At 39.6% G+C, this 22,987-nt stretch overlaps 4 protein-coding genes across 4 annotated transcripts; all 4 read right to left on the bottom strand.

Annotated features, from left to right (window-relative positions):
* Positions 1–1,354: 1,354 nt before the first annotated feature.
* Positions 1,355–5,826, bottom strand: LOC148355702 (antihemorrhagic factor cHLP-B-like). Its single transcript, XM_088349371.1, has 7 exons — positions 5,578–5,826; positions 5,397–5,507; positions 5,225–5,309; positions 2,501–2,670; positions 2,327–2,443; positions 2,175–2,255; positions 1,355–1,540 (listed from the first exon to the last, which is right to left on the bottom strand). Exons 1-7 carry the CDS (start codon positions 5,785–5,787, stop codon positions 1,385–1,387), a joined length of 930 nt encoding a protein of 309 aa, XP_088205497.1. The 5' UTR covers positions 5,788–5,826; the 3' UTR covers positions 1,355–1,384.
* A 1,402-nt stretch (positions 5,827–7,228) lies between these two features.
* On the bottom strand, positions 7,229–9,957 carry LOC148355701 (antihemorrhagic factor cHLP-B-like). The gene is made up of 7 exons (XM_088349895.1): positions 9,714–9,957; positions 9,539–9,649; positions 9,389–9,473; positions 7,774–7,943; positions 7,599–7,715; positions 7,455–7,535; positions 7,229–7,396 (listed from the first exon to the last, which is right to left on the bottom strand). The coding sequence occupies exons 1-7, from the start codon at positions 9,915–9,917 to the stop codon at positions 7,244–7,246; spliced, it is 921 nt and encodes a 306-aa protein (XP_088206021.1). The 5' UTR covers positions 9,918–9,957; the 3' UTR covers positions 7,229–7,243.
* Positions 9,958–12,691: 2,734 nt separating this feature from the next.
* LOC148355700 (alpha-2-HS-glycoprotein-like) lies at positions 12,692–14,151 on the bottom strand. The gene is made up of 7 exons (XM_088349271.1): positions 13,902–14,151; positions 13,729–13,839; positions 13,577–13,661; positions 13,303–13,472; positions 13,128–13,244; positions 12,973–13,053; positions 12,692–12,905 (listed from the first exon to the last, which is right to left on the bottom strand). Exons 1-7 carry the CDS (start codon positions 14,109–14,111, stop codon positions 12,762–12,764), a joined length of 918 nt encoding a protein of 305 aa, XP_088205397.1. The 5' UTR covers positions 14,112–14,151; the 3' UTR covers positions 12,692–12,761.
* Positions 14,152–17,104: 2,953 nt separating this feature from the next.
* On the bottom strand, positions 17,105–21,132 carry LOC148355699 (alpha-2-HS-glycoprotein-like). The gene is made up of 7 exons (XM_088349894.1): positions 20,845–21,132; positions 20,670–20,780; positions 17,925–18,009; positions 17,687–17,856; positions 17,498–17,614; positions 17,353–17,433; positions 17,105–17,280 (listed from the first exon to the last, which is right to left on the bottom strand). The coding sequence occupies exons 1-7, from the start codon at positions 21,118–21,120 to the stop codon at positions 17,131–17,133; spliced, it is 990 nt and encodes a 329-aa protein (XP_088206020.1). The 5' UTR covers positions 21,121–21,132; the 3' UTR covers positions 17,105–17,130.
* Between the last annotated feature and the right edge of the window lie 1,855 nt (positions 21,133–22,987).

The following is a 22,987-nucleotide window of genomic DNA, read 5'->3' as shown; positions in this document are numbered from 1 at the left end:
AAAGAGTGTGTTGTGCCACCCTAACCCGAGTGACATGGCCACTTTGTTGTGTCCCGTTTCATTTTGAGGGACGAAAGCATGACCAACTTAGGTGCCGAGGTGCCTAACTTGTTTGGGTGTTTGGGCAATTGGATTGGCCATAGTCCAAAATATTTTTTGTGTGTTTTTTTGCCATTTTTTTCCCTTTTATTTTCTTTGTTATTGTATGTATTTGTCTTGCTGTCAGTCACCTCTCTTGAGGGATATGACCAAGGTAGATAGAAAATGAAAATCAAAAAATTGTGAAGACATTTTACACTGAATATAACAATGACTAAGTCATTGTTAAGATTGCACTCTTCCTAAAAGTTTTTTTCAATTGTTAAATATGAATTGTTTTCCAGGCATGCGTATTATCACAGTCAAGCATGTAAATGAGTCAGGAGTAAATTATATTATCCACATCACTAGATTTAAGTTGACAACCAAATATCCTGTTAGACAATTTTACTCTCATTGATTGCTTAGATTAAGTCATTTATGGGATTAGAAATACAATGTGAATATGAATACAAGGAAAAGATCATACCTTATATCACACACACACACACACACACACATTTAAAAAAAAACATTTCAGTGGCAAAAAAATAGTAAGCGATTTAGTCAGTATTTTTGGAAATATCCCCATTGCTCAGGAGTCCAATTAGAACAGTTTTGTTTGTGAAGGTCAAGACACCTCTAGGGTCAGCGAACCTCTGTTTTCACAAGGCAAGCATTTTTTACTTTGACTCCCATCTGTCCTGTTTTCCCGTTTGTCTCCTGCTACGACCCGTTTTTTTTGACCAACCACGTTTTGATCTCCCCTCCCGGCTAACGACCGGTTTTTCCATCTAACTACACTACAATCTCCCGCTCCCAATGATCCACTTCCGCATTAAGAACACACTTCGATCTCGTGAGTAGCTTGCTTCCCGCATCCAGCGAGCATCAGCCAACTTTCCTCTATCTTTCAATAAATTTGTAACGTTACGCAACAGGGTCCTCCTTCTGGTCCAGACACATAATATGTCAAATACATGCTAATATTAAGAGGTTCTTTTGAAATATGAGATGAGATTTTCTGGCATTTTTTTTAATTAATGCATTTTCCCCAACCTTATAAAGATGTTAAATACACACTTTTTAATGTCACCAAATATTACGGCTTTATGCAGTGGTTTTTCCAATTCTAATTCAAATTTTAGCAAGGCAAGTTTTTCACCATCTCTACCTTTTCCAAAACCCTTGCTAACAAACTCATTTAATAGAGAAACCCCCCCCTTTGAAGCAAACATTGGTCAATTGTCTTTACTCACGTGATTTTACAACAGGATAACAAATTAAGAAGTTTTTATTTTGAAATTTACAGGAGTTGCGACTTAAGTGGGAAGGGGCAGATGTGGTGAAGGGACGGCTCGGTGTTGCCCAGCTGAGCTTTGCAGCGGCAAGCTTCGGCGCTTTGGTGGAACAGCGGCCTGCAGACTGGTTCTGGTTTACCAGCTGGGAGTGGATCTGTATTCTGGGCAAATTCAAAGACAATGAGGCACTATTTTAGTGAGGCTCATCTTATGCCAGATAAAAGCTATCAAACTTTTATACCATTAGAACTTGCCAATAAAACACTGATTACTTTAAGTTTGATCTGCTTACGTTAAAAAAGACAATAGCAATTACATCAATTCTGGTGGGATGAGTCCTGATGTCATACCAGTTGAGTACCAAAATTATAAAATGCAACTGCATCCATAGTGATATTCAACTTTTACAATTATATGTTAAACAATCTTAATATGTTGGGTAAAGCACTCAGTCGGCTCATCTTCCCAAGGTTGAACATAGGGTTATTTCTGTAAACTTACACAATGCTCAGGGACTTCACTTTCCAACCATGTCTTAAAAGGGAGAAATAAATAAATTAAATGAAAAACCTACCTCATGAGCTCCCATGTGCTTCTGAAGAACACAGATATTTACATCTTGTTTGAATTCAATTAAAGAATTCAACTTAACTACTCTGCTTCAGCATGTGTAATGAGACGGAAATAAACAAGAGCCAAGGAGAAGATTTCCTTCAAAGAAGTAGGAGTGAGCACAAGATCCATTTTCTGACAACTTATTGATCTAGTTATATTCTTAGCCTGCTGCAGACTTACTTTAGGGGGGTAAGTCTCACAATCCAGATCTCCCACTTGTTTGTGGGAGTTGAAGTAGGGAGCTTGGCAGTAGACATGATGCTTCGAGGAAAAAAATAAAATAAAATAACTGTTGAGATGAGGTCACAATCTGAATCACAGACTGAACTCACAGCTCTGTCAGGGCAGCGAGGCGTGCAAGCAGCAAAGGTGTGTGTAGCCTCTCGGGGGCATGTAGTCTCCACAAGGGCAAATTTGAGCCACGTGATTCTGCCAATTGCCCCCACATACTGGCAAGAGCCACAAAATTTGTTCAAATCAAGTCAGAATCTTTCAAATTTGCTTACCTCCTCCGTCAGCTGAGCCACGTCCTGCAGGCCAAAGTAGTGTTCATGTTTGCTCTGCTGGTTAAAGCGGGTAAGCGCATCTTGCACTGCAGAGACACCCGTCGGGTCGTTCAAGGACAGCAACTTGGGGCAGGTGGGGCAAAGGGTTAGCATTTCTTCCCTCGTGTGGTCTGAAATCAAAACGGAATGTAAACAGTGTTGCCTCTAAGCTGCGCGGTGTGCGCAATTGCGCACTGCTCGCATATTCTCAGCGCACAAGAAAATCTAGCCAGCGCACAAAAATGAGGGCTCAAAATTACTAATTAAGAAGCGACTTCAGTCAAAGTTACAGTGCATACACGTGTTCCCCTGACGTTGTGTCCTAAATGCGGTATTTTGAAGTCGAGTCGAAGTAGAACGAAGTTGAGTAAAGTTAGTAGAGTTTGTCGAGAACCGGCTTCTTCGGCTCGGCTCACTAAAAGAAACTGGCTCTTTCGGGTCCTAAACGGTTCTTTTTGCTTCTTTAATCCCAACATGACCAAATATTATGTAAAATTATGCGCAAAATTACAAAGGAAGTGGGGGAATAGAACAAAAAAGAAAAAAAATACCAAAATGAAAAAGTAGTGAAAAGCTGAGGAAAAAAAGAAACAAAAGGAAGAGAAAAAAGGAAACATTTAGAAAAAAGCCAGAAAAAAATAAAAGAAAGAAATGTAGGAAAAAAGTAAATAAAGAACAAAAAGAAAAAATGTAACAGCTCGGAAAAAATAAACACAATGAGATTTTTTTTAAAGGAATTTTAAAAAACACAGAAAAAAGAAGAAAAAGTTTGTGTTGCATTCAAATAATTTCCAATTATATCAAGTGAATCTTGTTGCCAACATTTTACTTCCACTAAAAAAATGTGATTAAGTACAGTTCTGTATCTTACAACCGACTAAATAAGCCCCCAAAAATGTTAATATTATGCGACAAAATATGTCAATAAATAAAAAGATGGATATCTTGTGAAAGAATTGTAAGAACAAACAACGTTTCTAGGCCGTACAACCTTTGCAATAGTACATGAGTCAATTCATTCAAAAGTGAAAAATAATTTTGCATCGCCGGAAACTCAGCAAAATGTAACTTGATGTCAAGTTTTGGACATGTTTGATAATTAATCATCTTGCCACACTTGGGATTATGGTTGCTCACTGTTGTTTTAAGCGTTGCTCGCCAACTTTGTGTGAACGCTCAGACCCGTGGAAAATTAGAGGGAACATTGAATGGAAACAATAACAGCGGCCCATCTACAGACAAGAATCTGAGTTACGAGAAATTCAAAATGAGCCCATGTCATTCAACATAAGAAAAAAAAAAAAAATCCAAGGTTATAAAATTTTTCCAACGCTATCACTAGAGGGCTGAGTGAAGAAGTTGCTGCTTTCGGTAACAGACACTTAGAAAAAGTGGTAACTAGTTGTACTATGGCATTTTTTAAAGGACAGTTGCCCTTTTTACCCGTTACGCTGAATCATAAAGCGAAAGCGAAAAAACCTGGGAAAAAAAAGAAAAAAACAGTAAAAGTGCAGTTCATTTAAACTAACTTTTAAGTCTTCAGTTAGTGACTCCATCTCATCAACAATCTCATGAAATGAAAATGAAATGAAATGATCTGCATTTATATAGTGCTTTTCAAGTCAAGACTTCCCAAAGCGCCTTACAGTGTGCTTCACATTTCCCAATAGCGGCCGTGCAGCCATGTAAGGCGCTGACTTGCTCTTTGGGGGTATTAGGGGTTCAGTGTCTTACCCAGGGACACTTTGACACGTAACACGGAGGAGCCGGAATTCGAACTGCGATCTCCTGAGCTACTGCCGCCTCATGCACCCTGACACATACACCTCCATGAGAGAATGCCGACTAAGTGCTTGTAAACGCAGTTTCTTTAATATCACATTGCTCGAGCACTGTTTTTTAAAAATGATCATATTTTATAGACTGATAGGTTAACATGGAAGATTTTGGAAAGCCAGGAACGGATTAATTGGGTCGCAGTGTTTCTTACGGGAAAACTTAACAAACAAGTTACAGTCGAGAATAAATTACATACCTGTCAACCTGTAGGTTTTTGCCGTGCAAAGTATGTTTATTATGCATTTTAAGACGTGTACGACGTACAAGAAAATCTGTACGGATAAACCCAAATTTGTCAATTATGGGTACCATCCGGTATACACCGACTATCACGAAACGGCAAATCAAGTCAAACGAGTTCGCTGCGGTACACTCCATCTCAATATCGTTTTTTTCTTCGTTGCAAACGAAGCAAGCGTTTGATGCCACTGTGCGCATGCGTCTGCCGCTGTAGTGCCTAATTTCGACTCCCCTGCAAAATCCTCCCCCCCTCGCGTAAACGCGCATTCTCCTGCGCTTCAGACAATAGCAATCGTATTCTATATTATAAGCTTATTAAAACAATGAAGCTGTTGTCGGAAGCGCAGCAGAATGCACGTTCGCAGGGAGGATTTTGCAGGGAATATTATTAAGAATATGTACAGAATGATATAACGAAACACATGTACAATATAACATGTTAAACTACATAAATATTCACGTTTGGAAAAAAATATATAGTGTATTTTGTAAGGGAAAATACGCCATTTTGTAAGGGCATGGAGCTGTGGAGGTTGACAGGTATGAAATTAGTCCTTTATGTAAAAGGGACAGCAGTATTCTGAAATAAAATAAACATGCCAGGACCTGGTCTGGTAGTACATTCGTATTTGGTGATTTTGGCCACGCCCCACATGACCCAAAACACGATGCTGCAAGTGGCAGTTGCTCCCTGGGGGTGGGGGAGGAGGAAACATTTAAGGATTTATTGATACAAAACAGAGGTTTTATTAATTATCAGGCCAGGAAGAAGAGTTACCCGTTCATTCTGATGCCATAATTTGCATTTTTGCGCAGGTTTAGGGTCCGTGAAGTGACATTTGGTCTGCACCAGCTTGACCTTGACATCAATGTGGCAACCCCCTGAAAACTGCACCGCACATTCTCCACTTGTTAAAGGGCAGTAAAGAATGAATAACATGCTAAAGCTAACTCCTCACCTGTTGGTAATGGCTGCCCTGCACTTCCTGCAGCTGAAATTTGTAACCGTGCTTGTGCCTGGCATTGATGTGTTGAACAGCAAGTCCAGCCACCGCCTTGACACTGTTTTGACTGCACGACACCACCAGCAAAGATTGTGCGGACGCCAAGCCAGGAAACGTCACAGTACAAAACAGGAAGATTGAAACAAGGGGAGCTGCCATCATCATGCACAACTGATAACATGTGGACACGCTCCCATTTTAAGATGAATGATAACCAATCAGAAAGGAAGACAAACAAATTAGCTTTGTAAAGCAATTGTGGGTGTGGCCTTAATTAATCACCATGGTGTCAATCAGCCTCAACGGATTAACTAAGCTTATTGTACCCAACATGTTTTTACTGCACCAGCTTGGTGGACTTGGGGGTTAGATGCCTGCCCAGAGACTAGGAGGTTTGAGCCTCGGCTGAGTCATCCCTAAAAGATACAACATTGGTACCCATGCCTCCCTGCTTGGCGCACAGCATTAGGGGGTGGACTTGGTTCGGGGGTTTGGTCACCTAATGACTCCCAACAACACACCGGCTGAGTTGACGTTTAGCGAGGAGGCTGGGAATACCATCCTCTCAGAATCAAATGCTTGACGCTCAGCCCAATGCTGTAGAATTTCAGTATTCAATTTCATGTCTCCCCATGTCTACGTAGATTTACTCCAGTTTTCTCCCACATTCCAAAAACATGTCCAATTGGCTTCAAGTGTATGCAATTGTGTACCCTGGGACTGGCTGGCAACCAGTTCAGTGTCCCCTACCCAAAATTAACTAGTATGGGCGCCAGCACTGCGACCTTGAGAAAATTGATGTATTTACTGTTTATAGGGACATTAAACATAACCTATAGCACCTGCAACATTTTACATCACGGTTATTTAAAACAAAGTCAGTGCACTCATTTTCCTTTTGTGATTGGTCAATACGCCTTTTCTTTCATGGATTCCACGTTGCTGAATTTAAATGTTAAACAGGTTAAAAACTATCAGATTTGTATTCCGTTTCGTGTTTTTACAATTTGCCAAAAAAGTTTGCACTTGTCAATATCTGAAAGACATTTTAATGTGTCAAAAATACTCCAATGGCGTTACTTTAAAGACACCCAGTATAAAAAGATTTGAAATTTTATAGGTGGAAAATAGTGCATTTTTTTATTAATCCCACACTGATCCCAAAAAAAAAAAAAAAAAAAAAAAAAAAAAAAAAAAAAATTCTCATCCAACTAGTTACCTTTTGCGTCTCTTTCCGCCCCCCCTTTTTTTTTTTTTTTGAATTGCCAATTTTTACGTGACCCTTACTCAGAGGGGATGTAGCACTGTTCTCCAGTTAAAGCACTTTTAACCCCCTTTTCTTGGCTGGTGACTGAGTAAAGTGATTAAAGGCACTTGCATATAGCCATTACATGAGACCGCTAAGACACTCAGATTAAAGTTATGAAATGCGTGCTCAATTGTGAGGACACTGAAATCTTATACCATGGGGGCTGAGCAAAGTGCTTTTAGGACACAGAAGAGTCTATGCTAGCCATCTGACAAATATTGAATTATGCCATCGGGATAGCATATGTTCCCTCACTTTCGATTTTAAGATGTTTACCATTGAAAACAAGAGCAGAAGCACATTTTGATTAGTTTATTTCACATCACTAAGCGGGTATGGGCAGATGTGGTGGAGGGATGGCACAGTGGTGCCCAGCTGCATTTTGCAGTGACAATCTTCTGCGCTTTCGTGGAACAGCGGCTTGCAGACGGGTTCCGGTACACCAGCTGGGAGGGGCTCCACATTCTGAGGAGATTAAGACAATGAGGAACTAGTTGACATTTTTGGCTTACTGCAGACTCACTTTTGGGGGGTAGGTCTCACAGTCTAGCTCTCCCACTTGTCTGTGAGAGTTGTAGTAGGAAGCTTGGCAGTAGACATGATGCTGCAAAAGACAACCGGTCATTGCATATCTATTTGCGGCCTCATCTTTATGCTCAAAACTCACAGCTCTATCAGGGCAGAGAGGCCTGCAGGCATCAAAGTCTTTTGTACTTTCTCGGGGGCAGATTGTTTCCACCAGGGCAAACTTGAGCCATGTGATTGTGCCGATGGTTGCCACGTCCTGACAAGAGCACCAAAAATGAGCTCAAATAGGGTTAAATGGGTCAAGATGTGCTCACCTCCTGCGTCAGCTGAGCCACTTCCAGCAGGCCAAAGTAATGCTGATGTTTGCTCTGCTGGTTGAAGCGGGTCAGCGCATCCTGTACTGCTGAGACGCCCGTTGGGTCGGTCAAAGGCAACAATTTAGGACACTTGGGGCAAAGAGTCTGCATCTCTTCCTTTGTGTGGTCTAAAATCAGAAGTCCAGGTAGGATATTTGGCTAATCAGGCAACACTGCAGTTATGGTTCTGTGTTAAACCCTCAGAACATAAAAAAGGCACACTTCATCGCAATTTTACATCTTAAGATTTCTGGTAGTAGCCTTGCACGTAAACATGCCAATTTGTTCCTAGCACCGGAAAAGTACATTTTTTTTCTTCAATAAAACAGCATCAGAACATACAATACATGTTAAAGAACCACAAAACATAGTCACATGTAGAATAATGGATAAAAACATAAATCTACCCTCTATATTGAAAAAACTACTCCAATGAACCATTTCCCAATTCTGAGGCTTCATGAAATTTTGATAAACTAGTCCGGACTGATTGATGGCCGAATCTTGCTGCAAACCTCATCTGTGACGCAACGAGCCTGGTTGCCAGGAAGATTAAGCGACAGCCAGTTTGTTAATGTAGGGCAGTCAGAGAGAAGGGTTACTAGGGGGTGGGCCTTTACAGTGTATTAATCGGGAAACTCTGGAAGCGGCAAATGGCGCCTTACAGCGAGGCAATATTTTTTCCCCAGAACGCAACACTTATCCACATTCGTGGCACAGAATATTTTACCATTAAGCTTCAAGGGGACGCCAAAGTATACTCAGTTATCCGATAGACAGCTATACAAATTACAAAAGTACGATCACATAACACCGATTTTGGCTAACCTGCATTGGCTCCCAGTTAGCCTTAGATGTGATTTCAAGGTTCTCTTAGTATTATACAAAATCAAACATGGACTTGCTCCCTCTTATCTTTCAGATCTGATTTGCCCCCATGTCCCGGTCCGAAGTCTACGATCTGAGAGTGCCGGTCTTCTGGTGATCCCAAGAGCAAAGAAGTGTTCTGCTGGTTCGAGAGCGTTCTCCATCCGGGCACCGGTGCTGTGGAATTCTCTTCCCCCTGAGATCCGATCTGCAACCTCAGTGGAAATGTTTAAATCTAAGCTTAAACTCACTTCTACTCCATAGCATATGAATAACCTACTCTTCTCGTCGGCTGAAAAATAGTCTGTGTAATATTCTGCGAAGCCCTTTGAGACTCTTCGTGATTTAGGGCTATACAAATAAAAATGACTTGACAAATTGTTAATGTAGCCTTTTTCTACATTACAAGTGTCCAGAATATTCTGCCATTTAAAAAAAAAAAAAAAAAAAAAAGTTGACAACCAGCCTTTGAATCAACAAATCACCTGAAATTCAACATAGAAGGAAACAATTACAGCATCTCCTTTAAAATGCTCATTTAGGAATTCTGTTGCCGCACTATTCCAATGCACAAAGAACTTAAGGCAGCCATATTGTGCCCATTTACCCCGATACTCCTTTAGCAAGTCTACAACAATACCAATAACAATGTCTAATCTAATTCAATTCCCAAAATATAAAAATGCAGAAGCTAGACTGCACTCACCTGGTCTGGTTGTGCAGTCATATTTGGTGAGTTTAGCTACACCCAACATGACCCAGAACTCAATGCTGCAGGTAGCAATGGCACCCTAAGGAAAAATAAAATATTTGATACTCAATAGAACCCTTGGTTAATTTAGACAATAATACTTACCCGCTCATTTTGTAGCCACATTTCACACTCTTGCACAGGTTTGGGGTTGGTGAAGTGACATTTGGTCTGCACCAACTTAACATTCACATCAATGTGGCAACCTCCTGAGAACTACACCACAAATTTTCCACAGTCACTCACAAAATATGGCTAACATGCTATGCTAATGTCTCACCTGTTGGTAATGACTGCCCTGCACCTCCTGCAACTTGAACTTGTAACCGTGCTCATGCCTGGCATTGATGTGGTTAACGGCCATATCGGCTGCTGTTTTCACACTATTTTTACTGCACGTCACCGAAGGCACAGATTGTTGTGCCACTGAGGATTGCAGTGCCAGGGTGCACCACAGCAGGACTGCAATCAGGTGTACTGCCATCTTGAGAAAGAGAGCCTGTCAAATCTATGGCATAGGTGACCGATCACTGAATTTAAGCTGGCTGATGACCAATCTGAACAGGATGACACCTGATGGAAATTTAGTGGTGAGTGGCCTTCCAAGCAATTGCCATGGTGACCGCTCATTGGCTGCCAATGGCGGGCAAAGGAAAACCTTTGAGCAGCCACAATTAGGATATTTTTCTCCAATTGTGCAAGCTTGCATGTTTTAAATGCAGGGTTGGGTAGGGTTACTTTAACTTGATTACTTTCAATTATTTTTGGATTACTCCAATATCAAATATGCTAATAAAAGACAAAAGAAACAAAATATGAATAAAATTACTAAATTTTGTGCAGGATTGGGGAGTAATGGAATACATGGAACGGCAAAAATAATGTTGGCAAGCTGTTTGGATTTATTTTCATTTTGTTTCTGTCGCATTTTATGTCAGTTTTGCCGGAGATCAAAGAGATCAAAGCCAGGAGAGAAAACTTACCTCGTGTTGTGAGCCATCATTTGATTCATATTTAGTTTCTTTTGTTTTTTATTAGCATATTTGGTATTGGAGTAATCCAAAAGTAATTGAAAGTAATCAAGTTAAAGTAACCCTACCTAACCCTGTTTAAATGTAATAATAGTCCGTGGTTTGCAATAATATGTGGTCTGTGCAGCCCTTTGAGACTCTTTGTGATTAAGGGCTAGACAAATAAACATGACTTTACTTGATTAAGTGCCAGAAAATGCCGTGGTCATGGATTCAGAGATAGAGTAGTAAGGTCTGTGGGTTGTTGGTTCAAATATTTTTTTCTTTAAATCCTGTAGTACTGTCTTTTAAGAAGGTCCATGTAATACATTCTAGAGTGTATTTACAAAGTATGACTCTTTAAAAGGATATTGTGTATTATTTGGTGCCTCCTCATGGTATAACTTAATTCATTCAAATATATATATATATATATATATATATATATATATATATATATATATATATATATATATATATATATATATGTAATGTAGATTTGAATAGTAAACATAAATACATGAAATATCATATGAACATGGTTTTCTTTTTAAAAAGGAAGTTGTTTTTATTTGACATGAATCTCCAGGTTATATTTTTCCTTGTGCTGTTTAGCACTTGTTTTTTGTTGTACAAGACAATACAGTGACATCTAGTGTCCGTTTAAGACACATGTGTCAAACTCATGGCCCGTGGGCCAAATTTGGTTTGCCACAAGATAATGCTGAGAAAAGCACAAGAAAAAATTAGCATCACGTCAATGCCTTGCACTTTTAAATATGTCAACTGAATGTCGCCAAAGCCACGCGCCACTCACAAAGCAACGAAAATAACTGTATTTGCTTTCCACCATAATCAACCAGAAAACATTGAGGAATCTGACCCTGATGGTATGCTACTTAAAAGTCCCAGACGCGCTGTTTAAGACAATATAAAAAATACACTATTTTAAAAATAGATAGCTTTGTAGAAGTTTAAAGAAACTAAAACTCCATCCTTAGCCCCAATAGGGTCGTGGGGGTGCTGGAGCCCATCCCAGCCATCTCCGGGCAGTGGGCAGGGGACACCTTGAACTGGTTGCCAGCCAGTCGCAGGGCACACAGAGACAGACATCTGACTTGCTCATTCACACCTAGGGAGAATTTGGACCAGCCAATTAACCTGACATGCATATTTTTGGAATGTGGGAGCATTTTAGCCTGTATACGACAAATAGAACTACTTATAAAATTTGCAAAGCAGACTGAATAGTTGCACATTGGACAGTTGAACGAAACAGTCTGACTCGGCTTGGTAAGATTCAAATGACATTCAATTCAATACAGTTTTCATGCGCGTAACATAATCAGTCTTCAGAATGTTGGCAAAACATTTTTAAAACCAGAAGTGGCAAATTTGCTAAAATGGAAATCTAATTCAATCATTGGAGTGGTATATAAATGCAAAGACTTGATTCAGATTCACTTTGTCATTCGTGTACACGTGTATACAGAACGAAATGTCGATACATCTGACCCACACAGGTTGATGTAGCTTCAAGAAAAAGCAGCTGTAGACGAATACTTGTCAAGATTTTTTGTTCAAATTAGAAATAAAATTGTAGATTTTTTTATTCAGAATATTAAGAACAGCAGTAGTGTAATGAATACAACAGAAGTGTTGGTGAGCATGGTTATCCGAACTAACATTATTCCAGAAGCAAGGTTACATTTTCAAAATTCCAAATTCAATTAAACTAAAACAGCCAATCTTATTCCCCATCTTGACACATACCTTTGTTCAAAAGGAAACTTATTGAAATCACCTCGTGACTAGGGCATAATTATAACCAGTATAATTTGAATGTGTGAGCTACAATTCTTTAATTACACTGCTGTGCAAGACCATCCCAGTTTATATTCTTCATCTCACCCTTGCTGCAGTCAAAATAAAAATGCCAATTGTTTATAGTTAAGACTTGAGCTGCATCAGTATCAACCAAGTAGATGGCAAGTGTTTTAACAAATGTAGGTTGAATATATTTAATGTTTTCATGCTGCAAAATTAAACTGCTTAATATTATAGTAAGATTTGTCACGCCATTTGTGCACACCCACATTTAGTTACAAGAATAGCTTTTAATCACGACTTTTAAGATTAGGACAGCCCTGAAGAATTTTTAACAAATTATGAGTCTTTTTCTATATGTATGATATATTAAGCGGTTATTTTTTTCCACATTGTCCCGTTAAAAGATAACTTGCAATAGTTTCAATGACTGCATCTCAATTTTATTAGGGCAAAGTCATGAAAACTGTAACAAAAAAATTGACACAGATTTATTGCCTGTAGGGCTGCGCCACAATAAGTGGGAAGGGGCAGATGTGGTGGACAGTTGGTTTGCTTATTCTCAGTTGCATCTTGCAGGCCCAGTATTGTGGACTTTGAAGGAAAGGTTGACAATCTTGAGTCTTCGCTGCAGCCTGCAGAACAAGAAACAATGGTTAGGCAAATACCTCACGAATACGAGTTGGATACCTGACAACTTACTTGTGGTGGATACAATTGGCATGTCAGGTCTTCAATCTTATCCTGCATGTGGATGTAAGTTGCTTCGCAGAAGACATGAGTCTTGAAGAAAAATGCAAGGGAATTTTAAATGAATGAATAAATAAAATTTTGCATTTCCATGAGAGTTAACTCACAGCCAGATGGGGGCAGCGGGGTATGCAAGGAGCAAATGTGTACTTGGCGTTTCGAGGACAGTCCGTCTGCACCAGAGCCAGCTTCAGCCATGTCAGCGTGCCGAGAGCCGGTATATGCTAGCAGGCACAGCCAAATTCAGTTTTCAAAAAATAAATTCAGTCAGAAAGTTCTTACCCCAATTGTGACCTGTGAAACCTCCATCAGGTCAAAGAAACTGGGGTGAGAGCCCTCCAAGTTGAACTTGTGCACTACTTGGTGTGCGGCCTTCAGGCCTGTTGGGTCCTCCAAGGGCAGCAGAATGGGGCAGTCGGGACAAATCCACGCCATCTCCGCATTTGTGTGTTCTTACATTTAGATTTTAAATCACAAGTCCGAGTTAACAAACCTTGTGGGTTATGGTGGTCGAGGCCACCCTTTAAGGGCTAAAGAAATGACTCATTTGGCTCACCTGGTCTGGTGGCACAAAGGTGCACACTAACAGAAGCCCTACCAGACCCCACCGCCAGGCTTACACTGCATGTTGCTACCGCACCCTGAACAAATAAAATACAATTCCTGCACCAAACCACTCAAATTATTTAGGCATAGCTGCACTCATACTCGTTCATCCATCCGGAAGGGGACGCATTGGTCTTCTGGTTTGGGGTTAGTGAAGTGGCATGTCGTCTGCACTAACTTGAGTGACAAGTCCACATGGCACCCACCTGGCAGCTGTCAATGTAAAGGACATTTAGCTAGCCCCCCCCAGATTTGATTGTGACACCAGAGCTAACCTGTTGGTAGTTTCTACTGAGGATCTTGGTCAGTTGGAACTTGAAACCATGCTTCTGTTCCTGGTTGATGTGCCGCACAGCGGTTTCCGCTAGCGTCCGTAGGCCTCCCTGGCCGCAATTGGGCCCTGGTAACGGCAACTTCTTGCCCGGGAGCAATGCAGTGGCTGCAGAGCACAAAATAACCACGTGAACCAGTTGCACTAACACCATAATGAAGAAATTGCAGGAGATTGTTGGTCAAGACTTTGGTTGTTCGACCATATTTGAAGCTGGCTGCACTTCGGGGCGGCCAATGGCAAGGCAGCATGCTCAGCTGAACCAGGTTAGCTTATTAGTGGCCAACAGGTTGGCAATCAATTGCTATAGTGATTGCTGAACACAGGGAAATTTGAGCTGTCAGATTAGGGCTGTAACCAAGCTAAAGGGGTTGGAATGCAAATAAGCATTAGTAGGGCAGAAACTAAATGAATAATTAGAGGTAGAATTATTCAGAAATGGAAGATTATGTGGGACAAAGCGGGCAAAGGGCAACACCTGTATAAAATTCAACAAAATTTTAGGACAGCAAGGGTTGATGGCCAAAACAGAAGAGCGGAGACTGTATTCTCTCTCATTAGCCGTACCGCTTATCCTCATTAAGGTCACGGGGGGGCTGGAGCCCATCCCAGCCATCTCCGGGCAGTGGGCAGGGGACACCCTGAACTGGTTGCCAGCCAATCGCAGGGCACACGGGGACAGACAACTCACTCGCCCATTCACACCTAGGGACAATTTGGACCGACCAATTCACCTGAAATGCATGTTTTCGGAATGTGGGAGGAAACCGGAGTGCCCGGAGGAAACCCACGCAAGCACGGGGAGAACATACAAACTCCGCACAGGAAGTTTGGAGCTGGATTTGAACCCACGCAGGAGGTTCCCATGACATAAACTGTGCCGCACAAGCGCTAACCACTGCGCCGCCGTGCTGCGGAGACTGTATTGACAAGAGTAAAGATTGGACACAGTGCCTTGAACTAAACATTAAAACTGATAATTATACATAACACTGGAGTGAGCGAAGAATGACTAAAGGAAGGCTCGGTGGAGCATGTAATAATGGAAAGCAGGAGGTATGACATGCATGCATAGGGAGAGGATGAAGAAGAGTGTCAGGTTCAAAACAATGTCCGGATGAAAAAAAGAAACTTTTGAGTAACAATACATGTTTATTAAAGAAAAGCAAGTACATTGAAACAAAGCATAATTGTGTTCTTGAGCTCAGATGAAATAATTCCAGGACCTTTTTATACTGTTTCATAGATTTCTCATTGGAGGATGGCGTAAAACACAGGCACTAAGCGCATTCTGATTGATATAGGAAGAAATCACATATTCAAATGCAGTGTATAATGTTGATCAGTAGATAGTGTGAGAGCATAATAAATGTTACATCACAGCAGTTTATTGTTTGCACATAGATAGGAGTGCCAGTGACCTCAAAGTTGTGGAGACAGAGTTCATTTGGGAAGCTTATGCTCCTGTCCTTCCGTTGTTTTGGTTAGCCTAAAGGAGCACTTGAAAGGATTGTTGTACTGTGCTCAAATAATAAACCTCAACCAAGGATTCCTTTACAAGTTTTTAGGAGTATGGGACTTTTGAAGAATTTGAGCAGTGGAACAGAGACAAGAATCTGTGATGATAATGGGCAGTAAGGCACCAAAGTAATGGTGCCAACTTGAATGGCCACATCCAGATTATTTTTATATTCCATTTATCAAAGAATCATTTGAATAATCCAAATATTAACTTCAATTTTCAATCAAAATACATTTATTCCAAATGGTCACTGCATATATCGAAAACATGCATGTTTTAATTCCTTCAAGTCAAGTCATTTTTATTTGTATAGCCCTAAATCACAAAGAGTCTCAAAGGGCTTCACAGATTATTACACTATATTACACAGACTATTTTTCAGCCGACGAGAAGAGTAGGTTATTCATATGCTATGGAGTAGAAGTGAGTTTTAAGTTTAGATTTAAACATTTCCACTGAGGTTGCAGATCGGATCTCAGGGGGAAGAGCATTCCACAGAACCGGTGCCCGGATGGAGAACGCTCTCGAACCAGCAGAACACTTCTTTGCTCTTGGGATCACCAGAAGACCGGCACTCTCAGATCCTAGGCTTCGGACCGGGACATAGGGGCAAATCAGATCTGAAAGATAAGAGGGAGCAAGTCCATGTATGATTTTGTATAATACTAAGAGAACCTTGAAATCACATTTATGGCTAACTGGGAGCCAATGCAGGTTAGCCAAAATCGGTGTTATGTGATCGTACTTTTTTGTCCTAGTTAAAAGCCTCGCTGCGGCATTTTGTACCAGCTGAAGAGACTTTATTCTAGACTTCGGGAGACCAGAGAGTAGTGCATTACAGTAATCGAGACGGGAGGTAACAAATGCATGAATTATAATTTCCGCATCAGACTGAGACAGTATAGAATGGAACAGCTCTGTATACAAAGTCACCCAAGTGACAAACATAGTGACGTTTTACCACCTGAAAATGTTATGACAGTAAAAGGTTCTGTGCCAGTCAGAATTCTCATATGGTGAAATAGACAATACTGTGACCTCCAGTTTATTGCAGTTAATGAGAACCAGCCCACCCCATGATATGCAAAACCCAGCAAATAAGCCCATCTCCCATTTAATATAAGCTGTCGACCAGAGGATAATGGAAGCACAAGTACTGTTCATTTAAAGCGGACACAATAGGGGGAAGCCACCAGTTCTGACTAAAATTCCTCTTGACCCCTGCAATAGTTGACTGGGTATAATGGATCATAGAACAGTGCAGTTCATTCTAACGAGGCGACAGTAAGTCGCTTCAGCAACCTGAAAAGAAGAAGTTCTGCCAGACCCTGCTCAAAGCAATAGTTGACGAGGGATGATATTGTAGCCAACCAAATATTTTATCTTAGGTAAGACTGATGACACCCAAGCCCACATCACAGATTAGTAATAACTGGTTATGGCTGTGTGAGTGCAGTTCAATGAGGGGGGAAAAAAAAAAAAAAAAAAAAAAAAAAAAACTGCCAGCACCAGTTTTTTTTGCACTCCCCCTCTCAGCAATAATGTACTGTGGTTAAAACAGTGCAATTTAACAAATGGCTTGAACAGCCCGAATTGGCAAGTGATTGGAACCAAATGGACAAAAATTGGGCACAATTTTTTATTGAAATGGTCAGCCTCTTTGCCGGTATGGCTGTTCCACAACAAGCGGGAAGGGACAGATGTGGTGGACAGCTGGTTTGTGGATTTTCAGCTGCGCTTTGCAGGCCGAGTATTGCGGGCTTTGAAGGAATGGTCTGCAATCTTGTGTCTTTGCAGCAGCCTGCAGAATTTAAAACAAAAACAAAGTCAGGGAGGTGCCATACAGATACAAGTCAGCTGCATGACAACTTACTTGCAGTGAGTACATTTCGCATGCTAGGTCTTGGATCTTGTCCTGACGGTGGCTGTAGGTTGCTTCACAGAAGACATGAAGCTGAAGGAAAAGGGGACAACAGTGTCAAAATATACATACATGATTAGCATGAGAGCTTACTCACAGCCAGATGGGGGCAGCGGGGTATGCAGGGTGCAAAGGTGTACTTGGTGTTTCGGGGACAGTCCGTCTGCACCAGGGCCAGCTTCAGCCACATCAGTGGGCCGACAGATGGGATTTCCTAGTTGGCACAAGCTAAAAAGTTTAGTAAGACTGAAAAATAGTGCCCACCATATAAGGAGTCAGGCCTTACCCCGATTGTAACCTGAGAAACCTCCATCAAGTCAAAGAAACTGGAGTGCGAGCCCTCCAAGTTGTATTTGTGCACCACTTGGTGGGCTGCCTTCAGGGCTGTAGGGTCATCCAGGGGCACCAGGATGGGGCATCCCGGACAAATCCTTGACATCTCTGCGTTGGTGTGTTCTGCAGGTTACATTTGATGACATAAGGTCATAAATCAGAGTTTATGAATTTTAGTGTCTCAGGCTCACCTGGTCTGGTGGTGCAAAGGTGCCTGTGAACCATGGGCCTACTAGAGGTCACCACCAGGCTCACACTGCATGTAGCTACCGCACCCTGAAAAAAAGGTTTGGCGTGTTGAGTAGAGTACCTTGCTACTGGGATATACAAAAATAGGGATTGCATGCCTCCCAAGTATTGTACGCACACTGAAACGGTCTGGTGGATTAAGCAGATACCACAGTATGGTTAAATCCAAGTATTTTCAAACATGATAGAAACTATAGTCGTACTTCCTGTCTTTGTCTTTTCCCAATCCAGTAAACTTTATAAACCTGTTTCCAAATTGCTCCATTTAACTTTAGAATAGAAGCGTGGTGGGCCGCATCGTGTTAAAAATAGCAAAAGTACTGAAGTAAAAATAATGAATATCGTCTCCATTTTGAATCTGATACCTCAGCAATGCACGAGGTAAAGATTATATTGGCCTATTCACTTTCTCAAATCATCGCTGCCATTTCGTGCACAGTCAGGCAGAAATTACAATCTTTTAATTAGCAGCAACAATGTGCATTTTTGAACATGCACACGTTATTTGTCTAGAAACCATTCAGTTGGTGTTGACCCGAGCAGAAGTAATGCTGCCCCTTTAAGAAAAAAAAAAAAAAAATGCCCATTGAGACTAAAAATAGCGCAAATTAATTTCACTCTTGAATTTAATGCACATTATAAAAAGCTTTAAGAGAAATGTAGCCAACTAGTTAAATATTTGATTATGTGGCCTGTAGTTTGCCTACCCCTGGAATAAAAGCTTGCAGATTTCCATGTTGTAATTATAGACTTTTGAATAAACTTAGTTTTATCAACGTCTGCGTTTGACAAAATTAACATTCGTCAAATACACACCAAAACAAAGTGTAGCTCCTTCGGATTTGAGAAAGTTACATTTTAGGGAGTGAGCATCCCATCATGGAAATCTGAGGTAATTGCCATCAGTTCACTATGGAATCCTAACATTTGCTCCAATACCAAGGGTCCCAAACTCAGTTTACCGAGGAGCCACCAGAGCTGGATTCTGGGTGAAGTCAGGGCAAATCAGATTTTGGAAGAAAACAAAAAAAAAAACTTCCCAAATATCTGAAACCTTAAAACCTACAAAAGTTCTAAGCTAAATATTCTCTATAGAGCCCACATCACCCATGACCTCACAGCTGAAGCTGGTGGAAAAATGCTCTGCACTGGTCAACAAGCTGAAGAAACCCAGCTTTCTTTTAAAAATGTCATATTCCGTTTCAGAATCTGAGAAAAACTAGTTAGTGATCGTAACTTGAAGATTTACACGATCCCTGCAGACACTCCTGAGCAAAGAAAACTGGTATGTGAAGTCATGTTCATCTCCACGTGTTTGCATTTGTAAGTGTAGCTTAAAAATGTCTTAATAAAAAGGCCTTAATAAAAAGGCCTTCAAGTAGTGTCCAAAAGCCAACCTAAGCCCAAAGATAAATGTATTCAAGCGCGTCTTCGAAATTCACACGCGCATCATTGATGAGCTTCCCAAAGCTGCAATCATGATTAAGCCAGGAGATGACAGAATTAAGGTCCAAATTCTGCACAGCACTTCTAAAGGTGGGGTACGGTATTTGAATTTTTACTATCTGCCACCAGCTTCTGGCGTTAAGTCATAATCACCTTTATCAGAATCCTTGATTGCAGCCAGTCCATGATTTCTACATTTCTAAGACACTCAAATCTCAGGGTTTTAGCAGGAGCAGATATTTTCTTACTGAAGCATTTAAAAACTCCTTTCCTTTAATAAAGGACAGGATGGCCTTAAATAAAACGATATTAAAAACAAATACAAAATGAACAACGCATTGACAGTATGATTCCACTGCCTTGAAATGCCCCCCTCCCAGCTCCTCTTTTGCGGCATTGATGCAGAGTCTGGAGGTTCTGGTGTATTACAGTGGAGCATTTCATTATGGAAATCCCAAACTTCCATAATTAAAAAAAATAAACTACAGTAATCCCTCGGTTATCGTGGTTAATTGGGGACCAAAACCAGCGAAAAGTGAAAATCCGCGAAGTAGTGACGCCCCTTTAAAAATGCTTAAGAAAAAGAAAGATTTTATTTTATTCATTTATTTTTTACTAATTTTATTTTTTTTTTTTTTTAGACCTGCGAAGCTCTGAACCCGCCAAGTATCGAGGTCCCACTGTACTAATAAAAACATCTTAAAATAAAAAGCCTTTTGCAAAACAGCTTAATTAAAAATGTTATTTCACCTCAAGTGAATTAATACTAAACCAGACACTGCGTGCTCTAGCACCCCAAAAACTGAACCTAAAATCTACCCTAGTTCAGATATACTGTATTTTCATTCTTTTACACGTGTATACAGAACGAAATGTCGATCCATCTGACCCGCACAGTTTCCTTGAATGTACAGATATATATAAAATGCTGTATTGAGTTGGAGTATTGAAGTACTAATAATATACTAAATAATTATAGCTATGTATAGTATTATACAGTAGTGCAAAGAGTGCAAGAGGAGCAGCTAACCAGATATGCAAAATAGTTGACGCATACTAGAGAAAATGATTAACTTTTTAAAGACACCTCAAATGGCGCACTCTACCTCTAAGAAGCAATGAGACTTACATTAAAAAAAAAAATTGCATGGACTATTTTATGTTAAGGGAGCTCAGGACCTGAACAGTTGAAACCCCGGTTCTAACCAAGCCAAATGATTTAGGCGTGGCTGCACACTTACACGTTCGTGCAGCCTGAAGGGGGCGCAATGCTCGGCCGGTTTGGGGTTGGTGATGTGGCATCTGGTCTGCACCATCTTGAGCGTCAAGTCCACATGGCAACCGCCTGGCACCTGTCGACATAAACAGTTACCATTTCGCCTGACCTCCAAATTTGATTGTGATGCTATTGCTAACATGCTGGTAATTTTTCCCAAGGATCTTGGCTAGCCGGAACTTGAAGCCGTGCTTGTGCTCATGGTTAATTCTTTTCACGGCGGTGTTAGCTAACGATGGCAGGTCACCCTCGCCACAATGGGGAACCGGCAACTTCTTGCCCGGGACCAATGCAGCAGCAACGGCGCAAAAAAGAACCCCAAGAATCAATGGCGTCAGCAGCATGGTGATGGAGTTGCAGGAAACAGAAGATCTACATTTGATTTGCTTGAGCATTTTTAAAGCAGGCGGGTACATTTTGGCGGCCAATGGTGAAGCTGCACACTCAACTGACTTGAGTTAGCTCATTAGTAACCTATTAGGAGGCCATCGTTGCCATGGCTACTTCGAACAAGCGACACTCGCCCACAATTAGCAGGAAATGAACATTAAAAACAAGGTATTTAATGATTATTATTTCACAGAAATTAAAACCATTTTCTCAATGTTCTTTGTTGAGAAATAAGAAATATATTTTCTGTAATGAATGTAAAACTTTTCAGTCAAATTATTATTATTTTATATTCTAATGGAATAAATATTATTTATGCAATGTTTTTGTTCTATTATAAAAAACAAACAAATCTGAATTAAAAGCTTGAATAAAAAAAAAATCAACACAGATAAAACAAGGTATTTAATGATTATTATTTCACAGAAATTAAAACCTTTTCCAAAATGTTCTTTGTTGAGAAAATAAAAAATATATTTTCTGTAATGAATGTAAAACTTTTCAGTCAAATTATTATTATTTTATATTCTAATGGAATAAATATTATTTATGCAATGTTTTTGTTCTATTATAAAAAACAAACAAATCTGAATTAAAAGCTTGAATAAAAAAAAATCAACACAGTTAAAACAAGGTATTTAATGATTATTATTTCACGGAAATTAAAACCTTTTTCTCAATTTTCTTTGTTCTGAAATAAAAAAATATATTTTCTGTAATGAATGTAAAACTTTTCAGTCAAATTATTATTATTTCATATTCTAAAGGAATAAATATTATTTATGCAATTTTTTTGTTCTATTATAAAAAAAAAAGAAATCTGTGGAAGCGTGAATTAAATTAATTAATTTTACATTTAAATATAATTAAGTATTTTTTTAAAGGAGTGTTATTAAAAAAACTAATCTGCATACGGGTACAAAAATTGACACAAAGTTTTACATTTAAAAAAAGAAAAGGTGAACTTTTTCAAAAGAAATTTTGATAATATATATATTTTTTGCAGTCCGTATTATTTAATGTAAAACTTTTTGTGAAACCTCATATTTAAAGTATTTTTATTACATTCTAGAAACATCACTTTTATTTACTCAATGTTTTTTAACATATCATAAAGAAAAAAATCTTTGAACGGTAAATTGTTTTTTTCCCGACAACAACGTTTTAGTTTTCAGAAATTAAAATGTGTTTTTTTGTTTACAAAATATCTTTCTTTTATGTTGGAAAAATAGCCCTAATTTTTTTAGTAAATCTTTTGAACATAAAAAATTTCCGTTAAAGTTGCATTTTTTTATTATATTATAAAAAGAAATATAAATATTATTTATACAATGTTTTAATTCCATCATTAAAAAATGTGTGTGAACATAATAACTTTGCTTTTCAACATAAGTTTTATTCTTTTTAACTCAAAAGTACGATTTTATTAGTTCACAAAAATTTTTTTTCACAAATGCCTCCCCCAAAATATTTTAAATATTTCTACTAATGAAATGATATGAAATGATCTGCATTTATATAGCGCTTTTCAAGTCAATGACTTCTCAAAGCGCTTTACAATGTGCTCCACATTTCCCAATAGCGGCCTTGCAGCCATGTAAGGCGCTAACCTGCCTATTGGGGGTATTAGGGGTTCAGTGTCTTACCCAAGGACACTTAGACATGTAACACGGACGAGCCGGGATTCGAACTGGGATCCCTTGATCCCTAGACGAGCGCTGTACCTCCTGAGCTACTGCCGCCCTAAGTTTTTTTATTTTATGCTTAAAAAAAATTAGAAAATGAAATCAAATCCAAGAGTAAAAAAGGAAAAAAGAGAAGAAAAAAAGAAAATAGGGGAAAATAGAAGAAAAACGAAAATAAGAGGAGAAAATAATAAAAAGAAAAATAGGG

The sequence above is a fragment of the Urocampus carinirostris genome, chromosome 12 (assembly GCF_059441175.1).
Source record: "Urocampus carinirostris isolate Australia breed hairy pipefish chromosome 12, RoL_Ucar_1.0, whole genome shotgun sequence".
Classification (NCBI taxonomy): domain Eukaryota; kingdom Metazoa; phylum Chordata; class Actinopteri; order Syngnathiformes; family Syngnathidae; genus Urocampus; species Urocampus carinirostris.
The sequence above is the reverse complement of the archived record's forward strand: the minus strand, read 5'-3'. Positions and strand labels throughout refer to the sequence as shown.